The sequence below is a fragment of the Sus scrofa genome, chromosome 8, assembly GCF_000003025.6.
Source record: "Sus scrofa isolate TJ Tabasco breed Duroc chromosome 8, Sscrofa11.1, whole genome shotgun sequence".
Taxonomy (NCBI): domain Eukaryota; kingdom Metazoa; phylum Chordata; class Mammalia; order Artiodactyla; family Suidae; genus Sus; species Sus scrofa.
Window position 1 is genome coordinate 10397788 of NC_010450.4, and position 20282 is coordinate 10418069.

Sequence of the window (20282 nt, forward strand, 5' to 3'; positions counted from 1 at the left end):
GGTTTAATCCCTGGCCTTGCTCAGTGGATGAAGGATCCGGCATTGTCGTGAGCTGTAGTGTAGGTTGCAGATTCGGCTCGGATCCCACGTTGCTGTGGCTGTGGCATAGGCCAGCAGCTACAGCTCCAATTAGACCCCTAGCCTGGGAACCTGCATATGCCACGGGTGCAGCCCTAAAAAGACAAAAGACAAAAAAAAAAAAAAAAAAAAAAAGAATGACCCCATGATTTTTGGCCTAACCAACTAGAACAATGGAGTACCATTTACCCAGATGGGAACTAAAGAGGTGGGGGAATTGAATTGGGGGCATGGCAGTTAAATTTGGGATGTCCATGAAGCCATGTCCTGAGCAAGCAAGCGGGAGGAGGCCCTGGAGCACCAGTGGAGGGACTGGCGTCAGATGGAAGCATGGGGGCGTGGCCGTCCACATGCCAGGAGGAAAGGCAGGGTGTCCAGGGGCAGATTCAGAGTGACTGGAAAAGGGAGTTGAGTCATGAGGACCTGGGGAAGCTCTCCTGTAACTGCTCCTATTTTCTCACTAAAATAGGAAGCCAGGTCAGCAGATGATTGAGGACAGGGGAGGTGTGAGGAGGCTGTAAGGTGGAGAGCTATGACATAGTCTTCTAGGACAGTGCTTTTCAGTTTCAGCTCATGACCTAATTGTGAGTTGTAAAATCGAGTGATTTGAGATCAATTAGGTGATTTTAAAAAGGAAAATTGTGAGTCAATTGCATGTAGGAATTGCTTAATAAAGGCTTTGTTTTTATTTCTTTGTGTATATGTATGTCCTGGTTTGTAGCAAAATATTTTTGAAAACACTGGGCCAGGGCAGTGGGAGGAAATGAACAAGGCATTGTCAAATTACAGTCAGGGACCAAGTTAGGTATCATAGAATTAACATATTTTCATGTAAATACAGTCAGAATATAGATTCCTAAGATCCTGGCCTTGGACCTGCTAGAGAACCACAACCCCTCCATCCCTCCCTCCCTCCCACCTCTACCTTCAGGATCGGAGAGCTTCGTGTTGGAATATTTGCAATGATGGGATGCTCATCAGCTTAAAAGCTCTAGATTTCAGAATATAACTTTCCTCTTTATGAAAAGCAGGGCCCTCATAACACCCTGAGATGGTAAAGTAGTGAGTAGAGGGTCTGGCATTGGGACTTTGGAATCTAGTGTACTTAATATGAAGTTTGACCTTATTACCTAATACCAAACTTGAGGGCCTTTTTCTGTTTTGGGAAAGTCAAAATGCTCTAACACAAAACCAGCCTCAGCACACCACGAAATCTTATTTTTGTTCAAACTTTAGCCCAGAATGGACCCATTTGACTTTTACATGTATGCTCTCTCTTGCCTTATATTGCACTAACTGATGTTTTAATAGATGATTGAGCTAATTTTCATGCCTATATTTGCAAGATTTGTCACTGGATCCTCAGATGAGTCCAATCAAATATAACTTTACTTAGAAAAAAAAGTTCCTTTTTAAGACTTTCTAGGCCTCTGTGGCTGAATATTTTCCCTACAAAATAGGTTAATGAATAACAGTTAAGAAATATGTCAATAGGTGCTGTGAAAATGGCCATTTGTGTTTTTAATTCCAATAAGCTCTAGTTATTTTCTAGACGTGGTAATTTAGAATAATAAAAACTACTTCTCCAGTTCTATATTTTGCTTGATTGTTAAAAATGGTGTTGAGATTACCAACTCAAATCAATTTTCTATGTACCCACTGATTTCTAAACCATTTATGAGCTGTTTTTAAAAAGCACTTTTTCCTTATTATAAAGACAATATCAAACTTAGTTCATTAGAAAGGATATCAGACATAAACATTATACATGGAAGGTATTTTCCCTTTGTAAGTTGTTCTCTTTCTACTGTATTTATTGTGATTTATATAAATTTGAAGCACTGAAGCAACAAAAGCAAGAATGAAATGTAACTAATAGAGAATGAGGACTCAAAAATGTACTCTGCCTAAATAAGAGTAATTTATAACGCTAATTAATCTTAGTTCAAGAGGTGCTAATTTACAACACTATTTAATCTTAGTTCAGAGGTAAATCGAAATCAAGTAGACTCTAAACCCACTTTCTGTTCTTTGGGGATTATTAATCTAGTACTCTTTCTGTAGTTTCACTTCTCTAAATGCCAAGAAAAAGTTAAAACTGCAAAACAGGACATGAAATTCCTCTTACTAGTATAGATCACTCTGCTATTCATTCACCTATTTTTTTCTCCCTGTACGTAAAATGTTTCTTTAGAAAATACACAGGTTTAGTCCCTCTTCCAAGGCTTCTAACAGAAGCTCTACCATGGAAAGCTCTGGCTCCCCTTCCATTTTGCAAGCCTCAACAAGTCTGCTGCTGAGTCAGAATCTCCTTTTTTCCCCTGATGTGAGAAATCTTTCTCCCTTGAAAATTCATAAAGCTTCGGAAATGTTTAAATTAGAGTCTCCCCAGGGGGAAGGGGCGGGGATGCCAGAATGAATGTGGCAAGGAGGGAGTGCCCCACACCGCAGTCCCCAGGGTGGCACATGAAACGCTTTCTGAAATTGGAGGACTTGGAGCGGGCCCAGGGTTACCATAGGAGCTCGCCTCGGAACCCATCACATGCATATCTGTGTGTAAATAACCACACGGAGCCACGCTAGGTTCCAGGGACTTTGCTCCTCAGTACCGAAGTGAAAACGATTTGGTGAACGCCAGGGCTTCATGTTTACCCTAAAGAAAACACTTTCACGGGGCTGCAGGATGACAGCACGCTGCACGAGACGCTAAAAACAGAAACCAGCGCGGAAAGGCGCTTTCCCCACTGCAAGGAGGGCTCGGAGTCCCGGCCACAGTGGGGCCAGAGGCGTGGGCGACCCGCTGGGCAATGTGCCAGGCGGGCAGAGCCCCGCACCAGCGAGTCGGCCAGAGGCCTCCCCCACCGAGCCCCGGGACCGGAGAGACAGGGTCCCCGCTCCCTAGCGCTGCGGACCACAACACCGAGAGCCGCTGCTAGTCCGGCCTCAGTTTCCCCTGTGGGCCAGCGCTGCCTAGGGAGGACCTGGTCCCTGCAGCCGGGCTCCTGTGACCGAAGACCCGGCGGAGGTGACAGGAAGGAGGCGGGACCCCGAGGTAGACCACAGAGAGGGGAGGTGGCGCGAGCGACCTAGAGCTGGCTCCACCAGGACCCCGCGCGGGTTGGGGCAGTTGCCCAGGAACGGTCCGCGCCTCCTGCGCGTGCTCGCCCTCGTGCGCGCGAGCGCTCAGCCCTCTTCGGCCGCCCGCTGTCCCAACCGGCCTCTCCATTCCCCCGGCGCGGGAGAAGCCGGAGGCTACGCGCTGCTCGCGCCCGCGATCCCCCCGCCTCTCCCGAGAGCGCGAGCGCGCCCCGGGCCGAGCCTGCTTGTTAACGAGGGGCGGGACGGGGGCGGGGCAGCGGGGGGCGCGGCGGCCTCGGGCCCGCGCGTGCCGGGACGCACCGCGGGGGGCGGCGCGATTGTGAGGTGGCGCTGACGCACGTTCCGGGGTTTTTAAGCGGCCAGGGCGGCGGCAGCCGGGGCGGCGCCCGAGCCGGTCTCGGGAGGTGGCGGTGGTCGCCGCGAGGGCTGGTGGGGCCGAAGTCGGTGCCCCCGGCTCAGTCACGGTGTCCCTCTCTCACTGACTCTCCCTCCTTCCACCACGGCGGCCGCGCCGCCCCAGATCCGGCGGCTTCTTAGGCGGGGCAGCGGACGGGGCGCGCATCCTCCCGCTGCCACCGGCCTGATAAATGAGGGACTTCGGGTTTGGGGTGCTGCAGACCGCCCCTCTCCGAAGCAGCAGCCCCGGGTCCCTGTTCAGCGGCGGGGCGTACGGTCCCTTCGCCGCGGGGCCCGCCGCGGCCGCCGCCCCGCTGCCCTCCGCCACGCCCTTCGGCCCGCTCTCGCCGCCGCCGTTGCCTGTCACCGGTTTCTCGGAGGCCGCCTCCCCCTTCTCTATCCCCCTCGGCTGCGGCGGCGCGGACAGCTCGGCCGCCGCCGCTTCCTCTTCCTCCCCGTTCCTGGCGCATCAGCAGACCATGCAGGATGAGCTGCTGCTGGGGCTGACACAGCAGCCGGCGCGGCCGCTCTCGGGGGCGGCGGCCACGGAGAAACTCCCCAACCACCACCCCGGCGGCGGCACGAACGCGGGTGTGACCCACCTCCTCCCCTCCCAGGACTTCAAACCGAGTCTGCACCACCCCTCCTCCTCCTCCGCCTCCTCCTGCTGCTGCTGCCGCACCTCCTCCCCGCAGGACTTCAGTAAGCGGCAGCAGCAGCAGCTGAGCAGCCAGAAGAGGAAAGAGTTCAGCCCTCCCCACCTTCCCCACCCTCCGGACTCGAAGCCGCCGCCGCCGCTCCACTGCCCCGGCCGGTTCAGCCCACCGCCGCCGCCGCCGCCGCCCGGGCCGCTCCTCCAGCCGGCGCAGCTAGCCCAGCGCCAACAGCAACAGCAGCAGCAACAGCAGCAGTTCAGCCTCCCGCACTCGCAGCACCTCCCGCCGCAGGACTTCGCCCCGCGGCAGCGCCCGGCCGACCTGCCCCCGCTCCCGCAGCTCCAGCCTTCGTCGCCCGCAGCCCCGCGGCGCCGCCACGGAGGCGCGGGCAGCCCTCGCAAGACCCCGGCCGCGGGCGAGGGCAGCGCCGCCGAGTCCCCCAATGCGGGCTTGGCCCCCTCGACGCCGCCGGTGAACCCCGCGCCGGGCTCCATGGAGTCCCCCAACCACCCCTTGCTCAACAGTCCCAGTAACCTTCTGCCCGGCGGGGCGCTCGGCGCGGGCGCCTTCAGCAGCCTGCAGAGCCCGGACCTTCCGCACCCGGGCGGCGGCAGCGGCGGCGGCGGGGGCGGGGGCGGGGGGCCCCCCGGAGGCGGAGGGGGAGGCGGCTCCGCGTCGCCGCCGCCGCTGCCCGGCTTCGGCACCCCCTGGTCGGTGCAGACCGCGTCGCCGCCGCCCCAGCCCCAGCCCCAGCCGCCGCCGCCGCCGCCCCAGCCGCAGCCGCCGCCGCCGCCGCCCCAGCAGCCGCCGCAGCCGGGCTCTTCGGCCGCCACCCCGGGTGGCGGCGGCGGCGGCGGCGGCTCGCTCAGCGCCATGCCGCCGCCCAGCCCCGATTCGGAGAACGGCTTCTACCCTGGGCTGCCGTCGTCCATGAACCCGGCCTTCTTCCCCAGCTTCTCGCCCGTGTCTCCGCACGGCTGCGCTGGGCTCAGCGTGCCGGCGGGCGGCGGCGGCGGCGGTGGCGGCTTCGGGGGCCCCTTCTCGGCGGCCGCCGGGCCCCCGCCGCCGCCGCCCGCCATGAATTTACCTCAGCAGCAGCCCCCGCCGCCCGCGGCGCCGCAGCCGCCGCAGAGCCGGAGATCGCCCGTCAGCCCGCAGCTCCAGCAGCAGCACCAGGCGGCCGCCGCCTTCCTGCAGCAGAGGAACTCCTACAACCACCACCAGGTACGGCGGGCGGCGGCCCGGCTGCGCCGCGGGCGCCGGGGAGACCGCGGGCGGGGCGGCCCCAAGCAGCCGCGGCGAGGACCCCTCGCCCGAGTGAGCGTGCACCCGGAGGGCGGAAAAGGGTGACGGAGCTGGGACACTGGCCCCGGCGGGGCGGGAGGGCTGTGGCCACCATGGGCCGTGGGGCCGGGAGGCGGGTCCGGCTGGAAGTGGCCCCGAGCCGGGCGCCCCCTCGAACGCCCCGGCTCGGCGGTGGGGGCTGGGGCCAGGGCGCAATGGCGCCGGGGCCGAGGGCGGCCGGCCGGGCGCGATGTCCCTCCCGTCCTTCTCGGCGGGCGACCCCGGAGCCCCGCCGGCGCTCCCTGGCCTGGGGGGGGGCCGCCGTCCGGCTTCCCCGAGCTCGGGAGACGCGGCGAGGACCTGCCGGGGCCCGGGGCCTCGGGACCCGCGGGTCGGGCGGCGGCCTCCGAGGAGGAGCGGCCGTGGGAAGCGAACTGGGGGAGGAGAGTGATTACCGGAGAAGGTCCTGGTGGGGAGCCCGTGACCCTTTGCCGTCGTCCAATGAGGGAACGGGCGGAAAGGCTTTTTTTCTTTCGAGTTTGTTTCCTTCTTAATTGACCGGCGAGAGCTGTCGCGGTGAGGCGGTGGCCGGGCCGCACAACCTGCCGGGGACCCGGCGTCGGCGACGAGCCGCGGGGCCGCGCTCCTCCCGCTGACCTGCCTCCGACGTGGGTCGGTCCTCCGAGCTGTCAGCGCACTTGCGGGGAGAAACGGGTAGTGGTGGCTCCCTTGGTTAAGAGCGAGATTCTCCAGGTGGTTTTACTGGCTGTACTTCTCAATGTTTGGGGAGTATTTTGTAGCTTTTAAAACTAACGGAGTCTGCGATCGGTGGGTTACCTTGAAGAGAAGACTTTTGCATATTTTTGTTGGCCGTAACCTTCCCTTGAATGATAGGGCGTGTATATTTTAAGTGGGTAATGAAATTAGGAAATCACAGCGGGCAGGTTTTTTTATTCATCCGGGGCCTTTCTGATTCAAAGTCTGTTTTGTTATCCTCTCAAGACAGCGTTTGAGTGGCCGCTGGGTTGGTTAGTTGACATCGTAAGAGTATTTTGTTGTTGTTTCTGATCGTCAACATTTATGATAGGGATCATTCTAAGGCCGATTTCGTGATTAAAGATTGTGCGACAAGCAAAATTGGACCTTAGCTAGTGCTTACTTACTCATATAACTTTTTCCACTGACCAGTTAAAGTTTTTAAGGGTTAACGTCTTTAAAAAGGTGAATACTAGCCAAATTAACCAAAGTAACAGGAGGTTATTTAAATTAACTAGAATAAGAGCAGTTTTTGTTGAATCATTGGTTTCTCCCTGAGAGAGGAGTGTGTGGCCTATAAGGATTGAAAGTAGATAATTTTGAAATAGTATTCCACTCTTCCATGATTTATGTAATTCTGAGCAGCTCTCTTTTGTGTGTCAGGGTCCTCATTTTTTTTAAATGAAAAATTTCTGCAGAAAATTATCTATAGGTATTTTTGTATTCTTAAGGCCATGGTATATCATTAGAAGACCATATACCAGGGTCTATATTTAACTATAATCTGCTTTTTGTCCAAAGATGGGTCTTGCAGTAGAGGTAAGAGGTCACACAACTGTCATATGGAATTTTAGATCACTGGAAGAGCACTTTGAACACTGCATCAGTGAGGAAAGTAAGGCCTTTAGGAATTGAGTGATTTGTCCATGGTCCCCAAGCTGTGCTTTTGAACTATGTGGAGGTGGAAACAGTAGTATGTATTCATGATTAAATTAGCATTAATTTTATAAAAAATAATAGATGTTGTAGACCAGGATTTAAAATTATAAAGAAGCAGGTTTAATTTTAAGAGTGTTTGACTTGGAGTAACTTATTGACTTCGGCTAAATATTACCACAAAATTATTAAATTATAAGCTTATTATTGAAAGTACAATTGCTAGCAGTTAACACTTTTCAAAATCTGCACTTGTAGCCTCTTGGTGAATTTTTCTTTTTGATGACTTAACTTTCCTTGCCATTGGTTCTAGTTTGGAATATAATTTCCTTTTCCATGAATGAAGTTAATGGAGACTTACTAAGATCTGTACTATAATGATCAAAGTATATAGTTGTTTATCTATGGTTGGTATCCACCTATGGGTAATATCAGATAATTACCTGTCTCTCCATGGATAATTGAGGTAAAAATTACAAAAAGTTAGAAGAAACTACCTGGAAACTGGAATATAATATCTTGAAAGTTGATGAATAGTGCAAAAAAGAGACATATTTCCATATTTTCCCTATCCCAAAAGGCATTCTTAATCCATGCAATAGAAGCACTCCAATGTTAATCATCATCCACTTTTGCAGTGGTACAACTTGTTGAGAATCCTAAAGCCTAAATATTTCACTCATATGAATGGGATATTTTAATTAATAAAGATCATATTCCTAGATGTGTGCCCAGCAGATTATGGTTGCTTTAAGATCGTAATGTAGGTTGTATCTTCTAAGAGTCTTTAAAGTTAATATCATTTAAAAGTATTTAGTTTTTTCTTCACATTTGTCATGTACGTGTTCTCTCTGAAGGGAAAAAAAATAATTGCATGGTTCAATTTTAGTAATGGTCATGAAATGTCTTCTTGTTTCATTATAATTTAGAGTGGACATTATAATTTATAGTAGACAAGAGTATGAAAAGTCACCTAGCATAAAACGAATATTTTCGTAAGCATGATCTCAAGCCTATTACTTTTTATAAAATAGGTATGTTATGCTGCCTTAATATATTTCATTTTTAAAAATCATAAATTTAAGACCATAAATTCTTAGCTCCGGCCGAAATTTGAATTTGAGTTTTAAACTCTTTAAATGCGTATTATTTAAATAGATGTATTTTCCCCAGCCTCTTCTGAAACAATCACCTTGGAGCAACCATCAGAGCAGTGGCTGGGGCACTGGAAGTATGTCCTGGGGAGCAATGCATGGCAGAGATCATCGTAGAACTGGAAACATGGGAATTCCAGGAACTATGAATCAGATATCTCCACTGAAGAAACCATTTTCTGGTAATGTCATAGCACCACCGAAATTCACGCGCTCTACTCCATCACTGACTCCAAAATCTTGGATTGAAGATAATGTGTTCAGAACAGACAACAATAGTAATACACTCTTACCCTTACAGGTAAGAATGGTATGTAAATGGCCTTATTTCTAATGTTAATCTTTCAAAATAGGAAACTGGGTGGTGGTGGTAGTAATAGTGTAGCAAAATTAATGGATTAAAAGAGAGAAAGCTCTAACTTTTAAGCATATAATTTATCAAAGGTTAAAATACCTATACAGAGAAAATTGAGAATAGAAAAAAATCTCTAGAGAACACATAATAGAAAATAAGCTTTGTAAAATGTAGAAAATCTTGGTATAGTTCTTAAATACATATTGGAGCTTTTAACTGGCAGCACCTTAAGGATGCCTTAATTCATTAATCTTTAATAGGCCACCAGAATAAGTTTCTCCTCCAGTATTGCTAAACTAAGGTGTTTTGTAATTGTGCATAGATTTGACTGTATCAGCTATATGTACATTCAAATATAGTTAACATAGGTATGATTATGGCAGAATAATATTAGGACTTTCTACATCAAATTAAAATTTGTTCCCTGGTTCCGTGACTATTTTTTTCTAAATGTGGCCTAATGCTTTGGATGATTAGACGTTTTTTTCAGGGCTTATAATATTTTGTTGATGTTAAAGGTTGATGAAGTCCCCTTATGAATATCTAAAATGAGATTTTTTTTCCCCTTAAAACCATTAGAGGATGGAACAAAGATATAAGATAGAACTTTGATTGTTTTTTTTTTTTTTTCTTTTCATTCTTCCTTTTTTTGTGTGGGTGGGTATGGGGACGAGAACTGCTTATTCTGATGAAAACTTCTATGCTATTGAAGGTGAGATCTAGTTTGCAGTTGCCAGCTTGGGGCTCAGATTCACTCCAAGATAGTTGGTGCACTGCAGCCGGAACATCCAGAATAGACCAGGTAGGCTGCACAGTGTATATTTTTCAGGATTTTGGCTAGGAGTTTAGTATTTGTATTATGAGTAGGATTTAGTATTTACTTTCCAATTATACCTATTTAAGCATATGTCAGAGAGCATTAAAGCAATTTATTTTTAAAGGGTCACTTGACTTTGTTTAATATAAAATGCCTCAATTTTAAATTTAAAAGCAATTCATAATCATTTTGTGTTTCCTAAACATAATAAATTTGTTTTTGAAAAAAAGGAATCATACCCAAGAGCACCTGACTTTAAACATCAGTCACACTGAACATGTTTTATCTCTTTTCGGAATCATTTGCAGTTAGGTGTAAATCATATGCTTATTTAACATACAATTTTACATTTCATGACTGTTTTACAGAATTTTTTGGAAAACTTTTTTCATGAAATCTGCTGTATTTGTCTTGAGATACATTTCTAAGAAAGCCCTTAGCTCAGTTTTTCATCTTTATTAAAAAAAAAAACTTTATAGTATTCCTCTATTCTAAATTTTGTTACTGCAATTAAATACTGTTTTCTTCCAAATGATCAGTTTCCTGTTGAAAAACTCCTGAGTTGAAAATCTGAAAGTCGGTCTTAATTGCATTACCTTCAAGTCCTTTGTGGTTACAAAATGCTATCTCTCTTCCTGCAGATGAAATTTGAATGTACTCTGGGTACCAGGTGATGAGAATTATTACAGGACAAATAGAACACTCAGTCCTCACATACGAGGATTCTTTCCTACAGAGCCCAAGTTTGAATGAGCATAGACTTGCCATTGTGGGAGTCCACTGAATGGAGCTATGTTATCCTTAGTTACTTTATCAACATGAAATGATTTTACAAGTAAGGAGTGTATAAATAGAGTAATATTACCTTTGCAAATAGCATTGTAATCTGGAGGGTTGGCAGTAACCTCAGTAGTCAACCATTAGTACTTGTTTTAATTAGGTCCTACCTATTTACCAAAGTAGGCCTGCCAGGAACTCCACTTAAAAATAAGTACTCATCTCATGTAATTTGTAATGTATTGTCTTGCTAATGTTGTAACACTATCCATCTATTTCTACTCTTCTTCATTCTGGCTCAGTTAGGCCATATTAGTGATATTTTTATGGTAGCACTTTTATCGTGTTCAAATTAAATACCTAAATGCCTAGTAGATGGTATGTTGGAAGAGGAAAAGTACGGTAATAATTATCTTGAAGGTGGCAAGGGACATGCCTTTAGACGGGAAAGGACATAATTATTTGAAGAGGCTTTGCAGGAAAAAGCAAGAGGAGTATATGATGAATCTCATGTATTCATATGAGAAGGATATGGACCTATGGAGAAAAAAGACAGATTAGCTGCCACGAGGACCCATGGGGATGGGGGGGGCAGTTGTTGAGAAATTAGCTTGTTAAGATGGCTTCAGTTGGTTGAATAATGCCATAGAGTAGGCAGAAGTGATGATGAAAGAGACATTTCACACTGGGCTCTGCACAGGTGCCCCTGGAGCTTCCACAGGGTGAAGGCCAGCAGCCCTCCCACTTAGACTTCATTCAAAGCTCTTACCTATCTATAACCTAGGATTTTAGATAAATTCATTTTAGGAAAAAGGATTTTGATGCTTAAGATTTTTTTTTTTTTTATTTTTTTGGTAAACTGCTGAGATATTGACATTCCCTTTGCACTCTTGAACCAGAGATGTGATGATGAAGAGAATGGTGAAGGAAAAAGTGCAAAGGAGGTCTGAAATCTGAATCTTCTTATTCTTCCTCTCACAATCTTTACAACTCTGGATGACACAGTTTATGAACTTTCTTCTCTTTGGGTCATAGTTTCCTTATCTATAAAAGGAAGACCTTGAACTAGATCATGCAAGGCCTTTTCAGCCAGCTCTTATACTTTCTTTCATCATTTCTTTTGCTCCCTCCTTCTTGCTCCCTCCTCCTTTATTTTTAGAATGCAAGAGTCTTGGTCTATTAGGGGGAAGCAAATGGGGATTGGCCCCAGGCAGTGGAGGTATGCTGTATGACCTCCAGCCTGTTCTTAAAAGCAATGCTATTGTCTTCTTTGAGGACCCTAAGGATACTTATTATAAAAATGCATACCATGTTTCTGTCTTCCCATAAAAGGTTGAGGTATTTGAAGTTGAGGGTCTTAGAAATATGGCAGCAGCTACAAACTGAAATTGGCATCTTAAAGAGTTGGATAGTTCCTCACTGTTGTCAGAAGTTAAAATTATAGAAAATACTTAGACACTTAAGTATCTGTGGAGATTATTTTAATTTCTGATCTTTTTTCATCATATATCACACTCTAATACTAATACATTTCAATTAACAAATACATTCAAAAACATTTAACTCTTGGTTTCTTTTATTCTCAAGTTGATTGAGGCCTAAAATATACTAAATTCTAAAATGTAAGTCTTGATTCTAGTACCTGACCTTACGAGAGCTGGACATGTAATTGTATTTAATAAGTGGGAAAGAAATCGTTTTGTAGATTAGTTTTATTTCAGTTGTTGTATAAAATTTTTCAAGTTGACATTTCCATATTTGAAAGGCCTTTATTTTTGTGGAAAAGCTTCAAACTTAAAATTTTAAAAACAAATATAAATTTCTGTGTACATTTCTGACTTTAAAGTGAATATTAGAGATTTTTATTTCTTTAAGGCTTAAGAATTACTTCTCTTTAAAATGCTATTAACTAGTTACCCTTGTAAGAAGTCATACTCTAAAGTATGAATTCTAAATTACCTTAATATACTATAAATTTATTAATTAATACTTGAACAATTTAAATAAAGAGTAAATATATTAGTAGCAGAAGTTATTACTTACAAGTTTACATATGGCATATCAGTTTTCTATAAACAAAGCAACGTCATGCCTTTAAAATTGTGATCTAGGCTGTGAAGCCCTGGCCTACTCTCTAGCAGGAGGATTATGCATGTGTTCAGTTGACTTTTGTTGTTAGAGAAGTTGTTCCTGAAATTCCTTAGCATGTTACATAAACTAGTTTGAATTAATTGAAGACAGTTTCTACTAATCTTTAATATCCAGGCTGTTACAACATGATAAATGATAATGTGGGTACCTCTCAGAAAAAAGCATTATTAGAAGATATTCACTTTATGCAAAAAACAATATATAGTAGCAGACCAAGTCCAATTTTTCATTTAATAAAGCATTCCTTAAATTGTGGCCCTTAAACTACGTAAGTTTTTTAAGGACATTGGTAGTCATCAAATTGTCACACCTACTGCAAGTGGGACAGAGTGGGATCTCTTACACATGCTTGAGTAATGGATGCTGTTTATATTTCCTGTCCAGTGTTCAGTTTTTTAATCGTGCTCCATACATTCTTACACCAGTTATTTTCTTTTTACATTTCCATTTTCTGTTAGCATTGTGGATACTAGAATAGCTTTGGCTTTTAACCTTTTTTTTTTAATTTTTTTTAACCTTTTTTTTTAAATTTTTTTCAAAATCACTGTTACAGTATTTTGTTGAGGATCAGAATAAAGGCTGGTCAAGAATGTATATTCATTGTTTCTGTGGTAGTGCTTTAATTACCCCTGAGATAGATGGGGGGAAATGCTGTTCTTTGCCTCCGAGAAGAAGAAAGTCCGGCTGGTTGAATGAGGGATATCTGTGTGGAACTAGAGAATGCTGTGGGTGAGAATGAGCTCAAGAGCCACACCCAGAGCAGCACATCATCTGCTGCTCCTTCAGTGTAGTGCACCAGCAGAGTGTAATCAGAAATGTGTAATCACGAGGTCCCGTTGTGGTGCAGCAGAAACGAATCCGACTAGGAACCATGAGTTGCGGGTTCAATCCCTGGCCTTGCTCTGTGGGTTAAGGATCTGGCGTTGCCGTGAGCTGTGGTGTAGGTCACAGACGCAGCTCGGATCCCACGTTGCTGTGGCTATGGCGTAGGCTGGCAGCTGTAGCTCCAATTGGACCCCTAGCCCGGGAACCTCCATATGCCATGGGTATGGCCCTAAAAAGCAAAATTAAAAAAAAAAAAAAAAAAAAGAAAGAAAGAAATGTGTAATCAGTATATACTTAAAATTGAGAGCAATGTTAATACAACTTTGCATTTTTATTTTAAAGTAAAAATTGGAAAACTAAACACAAAATACAATAAAGGTGATCTTTCTACTTAGGCAGAAGAATATATGCCCAAGCATCTGGTATATAACTTCAAATATGAGGATACAAGTTTTTTCAATCATTAACCTCCTTTTTCTTAGGAAAGAGACAGTGTCAAAAGGAAGAGATTCTACTTAACCACCGCTTTTGAAATAGGATAGGGTTTTGAATACATCAAAGCAGAAGTAGAATATCCCATAAAAAAGCTCTTTTAAGTTCATGTTCCGTTTGTTGTATTTTATATCATTGTTGACCACATTAGTTATCTTTCAGCGTTTATAACCTTTCTCATATCATCCTTTTTAAAATTAGGATGACTCCGTTCTATGTTTTTTAGTCTTTCTAGGGCTTCATTGTTGCTTCTGGATTTGTGGCAAATATCTGGGTTTAAGAAAATAATAGTATTAGAATATAAGAAATGAGGAGTTATCTTGTGGTGCATTGGATTAAGGACCCTGAGGTGTCACACTGTAGCAGCTTGGGTTATTGCTGTGGCATGGTTTCGATCCAGACTGGGAATTTCCACATGCCGCAGGTGTGGCCAAAAAGAAAAATCATTTGAGTTTTTCCACCAATGTTTTCTGTTTTTTGCCTCTTCATTGTTGTGGGATAGTGTAATCTCAGTTTCTGAAAGGCCATTTAGTTGATTCCTTGCCATACAGCTTTAATATTTAGACTTGGGTAAGCTTTTCCTGATAGAGATTCTTACTTTTGTTAGATGTAATGGCTGTTTCAAAGAGCCGTGTAGTAATAACTGTAAAGTATATTGCTTGATTTTCCATATTTGTTTATGCTGATCAGTATTGCTGTGTTGATGGTTACTTTAAAATGGTTTCAGGTTTTCCATTTAGTTTTGAACCAATGGCAGTTTGTGAAACATTTTTTTCTAATATCCCTATTGTGGAAGAATGTGTGAGTGTTTATCTTACAATCAAATTTAGTTCTGTTGAGTTTTTGAAGAAGTCATATTTTAATCCCCAGACTTGTTTTAATGGAATTATCTTTATTTTTGAACATGATCCTTTAGGTTTCATTATGCAGAGAGTGATTTTTGAGATGTCATGAGCTCTTTGCCTGCTGGAGGCTATTTTGTGCTTGGTGATTTAAAAATCATGTGGGATGCAGCTGATGCTTAATAAAGTATAACTAACTTAATAGTCTTTAAATAGCTTTGCTGTTTTCTTTACTAAAGGAGGAGTTTGTTTCATGATGCGAGACTTGATATGCAAAGGGACATAAGGAACCTTGTAAGTGGGCATCTCACTATTTCAGTTGGATATAGGCATAAAGCTGAAGTATTAAGCCATGCAGCTTTTTTTGAATAAGTGTTGTCAGAGTTGATGTATAGTAGTGACTGATACTTATTGAATAGCTTGGTTGTGTGTCTTCCCCTCACACCTTAAATACTGTCCATGGCCCATTGACAGTATGTATGGGATTGTACATTAATTTTACTGTGCTCTGACTACTCCTTGGAATGGAGGTAGAGGCTGGACAAAAATAAGTAAGTGAAAGTTCTGTGGAAAATATTATCTGGGTGGTGTTAATAGTCATAGTCACTATCAATTAAGTTCTCGGGTTGACTAAAAATGGGGCGTGGTCTGACTCTGTTCAGAAGAACATCAGCCTGAGAAGATAGGCTTGAACTGTAATATGTTCTGTTTCTCTTAAACTCTTACAAAGAGTAAGAGAAATAGAACATACAGTATCTGTAATTACTGTATCTTAGAACCTATATGATACAGCACACCTTTCAAGATTTTTTTGCGTAATTACATGAACAGTTTTTGTCATGACAGTTTACACTTTTTAATTCTATTTTAAATGTATTTTGAAACTTTGAATATAGTAGCACTTAACATTTCATTGTGTGGTTGGAAATTCAAGTCGATAGTGAGGTCAGTTTAATATCTGATACTTGTCTCAGTTTAGTTACTTAACATTTGAATACCTTTCCATAGAGGATTCTGAGAAGGCTTTCTAGTCCTTTATAATTACCATTTAAAAGTGCAGTCTGCCCTCACCAAGCTAAACTTGAACTTGCAGTTTTATGGTAAAGTACTATTCATTTGGCAAATGTTTGCAAGCTAGATAGATTCCATAGTTAGAAGGTCCCTACCCCTAATTAACTTAGAGGTTTGGTGGCAGAGGCAAAAAGACCAGCAAATTAGTTATGAACAAGTACAGTAGAAGCACAAAAGATGGAAATATTTGAGTATGTTACTAAAATTGCTCTTCTCTGTTCCAGTTTTATTTATAACATACTACTTTGAGTGTTTTGCTTTTCCATTATTTTTAAAGTGGATTTTAGGCATTATATATTTCGACATGATTATTTTCTCAAAGATGGAACAAAACCTAAACATGCTTCAGTAACTTAAGGTTAAGAAGCTCAGTGCTTCTTAAAAGTGTGGTCTTTAGACCAGCATTCTCAGTATCACCTGAAAAATTACTGGAAATAACAAATTCTGAGGGTCCACTGAATTAGACTGTTACGGATCCCAGCAACCTGTGTGTTTAATGAGCCTCCCAGATGATTCTGAAGCACATTGAGGTTTGAGAACCACTGTTACAGCTCAGTGATGCTCTGTGCCTCCCTCTCCAGTCAAGGTCGTTGTGCTAGTGAACACCTATTACTGATGGGTGTTATACCTCGGAAGTCTTTAAGTAAAAATAAGTAAGGGGTACCAGTATAGCTAATTAATGGTAAAGCTCAAGTAACAGCCTCCAGGTCCAGCAAACTTTCCATCATTCAGTGTTACTTTTCACATTGTCAAATTCCTTGACAGCTTTAAAAAGCCCACAACTCTAAACATCCAATTTTAATTTAAAAAAATCAACATATTCTCAGGAAAGCTTCTTATGTTTTTCCTCAGCTCTCTAAAAGACTGGTTCTGAGTCTCTGGATTGTGGACTTCTTTGGAAAACTGATGAAAGCCACAAATCTTTTCAGAAAAAGGTTATGTGTACACACACATACCGAACATTGTGTATATCTCACAGATGACATCGTCCTTGTTGAAGCTCAGGGACCCAGGCTAAGAAGTGCCTCATTCTCATTTCTGTGGGGACATTTTTCTACTTCTATGATTTTTCTCTTTCCTTTTTTTGTGTTAATCATTTTTGGAGAGTTCGAAATAGCCTCCCCTGCCTTTCCCTCACTTAAATACACTTGCACAAACAAACAAACAGGCAGGCACCTCAATGGGCAGGGTTAGCACTGACATATTTGGGGAACCGGCTGCCTGACGATTAGGGGGGCACAGGCCAGGGCTTGCTCTGGTGGTTCCCTTATATATTTGTTCAAGTGTATTGAGTGTAGGTTGAGCAGAATGCAGTATAAATTCATGAGTGTTAACAAATGAGATTCTTTCTAGTAAAAAGCAAGTTGAGAGATTTAACACTCAGCAAACAAAACTTCCGATGACGCAAAAGACTTTGTTGTGAGACATGATGACGTAGAAGGACTTCCCGTGATGGGAATGCTTTCACCCTTTTCTCTCCCACCTTCCTTTTCTTGCAGAGGTGAATGGAGGGAGGGAAGATTTAGAAATGCAGAGACCAGTGTGTAAGGATTTCAGAGAGCAAGATTTAACTATTCTAGATATTAGTCCTCGTCCTGATATTAGTATTTCATGCTTTTGATTTTTTTTTACTGTTTAAGATGTTTATGATTCATTACTGTGAAATTCTATTATGTCAAATAACATACAGTGTTTGATAGATGTTTAAAGTATGGTGCATTACGGAATTAAGCCCTTTCATCTCAAATATTTATTTTTCAAGTGTCAGTGTCTGAATTCCTTAGATATATGTGAAAAGTTAAATAATAATTAAAAATGTTTTGTGTGTGTGTGTAACATTTCAGAAGTCTTTACAAGTTGAGAACAATACCAGTAGAAATTATTTTACTGTATTGTGTTAGTACTGCCAATGAAGTAAGATTCCTTTTGATAAGTGATTTTGGAGATAAATATATAAAATGTAATGTCTTCCAATACAAGAGATATTATAGCTCATGAGATCCTTAGTTATTGGTATTATCTCAGGATATAAACTGACCAGTAAAATTTTACTAGTCAGATGTCCTATTTTATGTAAAAGGATTTAGGGTAGTATATTAATGATGGACTTTTGAAAACATTGCATAGAATATATTCTTCTTTTTTCTTCTCTTCTAGGATCGAAGTAGAATGTATGACAGTTTGAATATGCACTCTCTGGAAAATTCCCTTATTGATATTATGAGAGCAGAGCATGATCCTCTTAAGGGTAGGTGACTCTTTTTTTTGTTTTAATTTCTTATATTATCCACAGTTTTGCTTGTTTACCTTATCATTTTTTACATGAAAATAAGCACTAAAAACCCATAAAATTCTGTCATAAGTTCGATAATAAGAACCTTTGTTTTTGTGACAGGCCATACTTTTTTCTTGTAGCTCATTTAGCTCTATATTAATTTGTACAGAGAGAAATGCACACCTATGTCTCTTGACTTGTTATTTAAGAAAAAGTTACTGTTTGGAGATATTCGTCAGTTCACTAAAGGATGAAGAATGGATCTAAAGGCATTATAATCACTATTCTAGAACTCTTTCAAACATAGACATATTTTTTAAAAATAACTTTCTTAGGATTCTTACATTCACAGTTTGCAGTGATTCCAGCCTAAAATTACCCTAGGTTAACTTCCTTTCTTTTTTTCTTTTTGTCATATCATAGGATTTTGAAAGGGCTTTGAGGTAGGGGAGCTATTCATAAAAGTTGGGGCTAATTAGGAAAAAGAATCAGCCCCCAATAATCTTATACCGTCAGCCTTATCATAGTTACATTTAACCATATATGACAAAATTGTTAACATACTTGTTTTCAGTTGTCTGCACATTACATGTTAGTAGTTATTTTCTATATCTTCATATACTATCTCCTTGTCTTTTATGTAAATGGTGAAAATCTAGCAAACTTTGTGAACTGGAGTGATGAGAGGTATTAGTTTTCTGTTGCTGCATAATAAACAGTTCCAAAACTTAGAAGCTTTAAACAATGATAAACATTTATTACCTCTCACAGTTTCTGTGGGTCAGGAATTCAGGAGCAGCTTAACTGGTTGGTTCTGGCTCAAGATCACTCATTGAATCAGAACTGTGGGTTACTTTGTAATCTTTCTTTTTTTGATTCTATAAAGCCAAGTAAGCATTCCCTTCCAAGAGTTAGCCTGAAAACTCTAGAACTTCAGAGTTGGCAGCAAGGTGGTAGCTCCAGCTGAGTTGGCAGTACTGAGCAGATTCTAAACATATTTGTTCTGACTCTGGATTTTGCTTGTGAAGTAGTTCTAATCTTTCTAATTCCTTTATTTTTAAGGAGTTTGAGGAGCTCAAGGGATCCTTAGTTGATGATGTTTGATAGTGCTAATTCTCACAAACTAATCTAGTTTAACTTTTTTTTTTTTTTTTTTTTTTTGAGTTGGTGTTGCCTGTGAAGAAAATTCAGCCTAGATGGGTGTTGTTTTTTTTTTGGAATATCTGTATTTGAGGTCTTCCCCCCCCACACACACACACACATTGTTATCCCAGCAGTTCCAGTAGCATTTATTTTGTACCCACTGTTTAAGAAGCAGGCAAGCAGCTTATGATTATGAAGAATTTCCCTCTGTGCCTTCCCTAGAAAGAAAACTCTTAGAAATTTTAATACAAGATAGTCAGTGTTAACTGTTACTAGTGGATAATTTAAGTTTTCCATTGTTGTTTCTCCCAGTCTTCCTTGAAAAAAACCTTTTGAAAGTGTTAAGAAAAAACACTTAATACCTCATTGTTATATCAGTTATTTTTCTCTAGCCTGTTTTATAATGAAAGTGGAGGGAAACCTAGAAAGAAGATTTTTGGAAAAAAAAAAAAAAGGAAGCAGCATAAGACTAAGAGGAATTTAATAATTAAAAAACTCAAGTGAATTCAAAATTTTTTTGTTGGAAAACTTTCTTTGGCTGTGGGAAAGGGGAAAGGTGCTCACTATCCACCTTGAGGAAATGTGGTGACGGAAACTCACTTTCTAATTGGAGTATTTTGTGCCTGTTTTATTATGGCAGGGAATAAAGAAAAAAACTAAAAACACTTGAGGAAGTTTTTCCATGTGAAATAAAGAAATGGGGCTGGTACTTCTGCCAGATTGCCATGATATACCTTTGTAAAAAATCTCAATACCCCGGCGCTGCCACTTACTTTTTCTTCCTTTCATTCCTAGTTCACATCTCCCTGCCTTCTGAGATATCATATTATGTATCTTCCTGCCCACCCTCTGATCATGACATATTTTCTTTGTGCTGTGCCTCCATGAAATCTGCTAGAGCAAGGTTGTGACAAATGGAAGAACCAATCCCTGAATTTGTTTCCTTTCCTTTCCATTCCTGATCTTTAGGGCATCACTTCAGCTGCTGTCCCATCTCTCCCATCCCATCTTTTCATCCCTTTCAGAAAATCCAGTCCTCTGTTTAGGGAATTTTTTTCTGTTTTCCTAAAAAATAGAATGAATCTTATTTTATCCTTCTAAAATGTTTTCAGAAAACCAACCGTTTGCTTTGTCTTCTTTATGGGATCTAATGAATGAAGAGAAGGGAGCTGTAG

The 20282-nt window shown here is 42.7% G+C and overlaps 1 protein-coding gene across 9 annotated transcripts in view; it reads left to right on the forward strand.

The window, feature by feature from the left end:
* CPEB2 (cytoplasmic polyadenylation element binding protein 2) overlaps window positions 3563-20282 on the forward strand; it is a 70792-nt gene continuing 54072 nt past the window's right edge. For 2 of the 9 annotated variants that reach the window (XM_021100320.1, XM_021100321.1), the window contains exons 1-4: window positions 3563-5453; window positions 8379-8660; window positions 9427-9516; window positions 17847-17937. In XM_021100320.1, the coding sequence (XP_020955979.1) occupies window positions 3765-5453; window positions 8379-8660; window positions 9427-9516; window positions 17847-17937 (2152 nt within the window). In that variant the 5' untranslated portion in view covers window positions 3563-3764. 9 annotated transcript variants of the gene reach the window in all.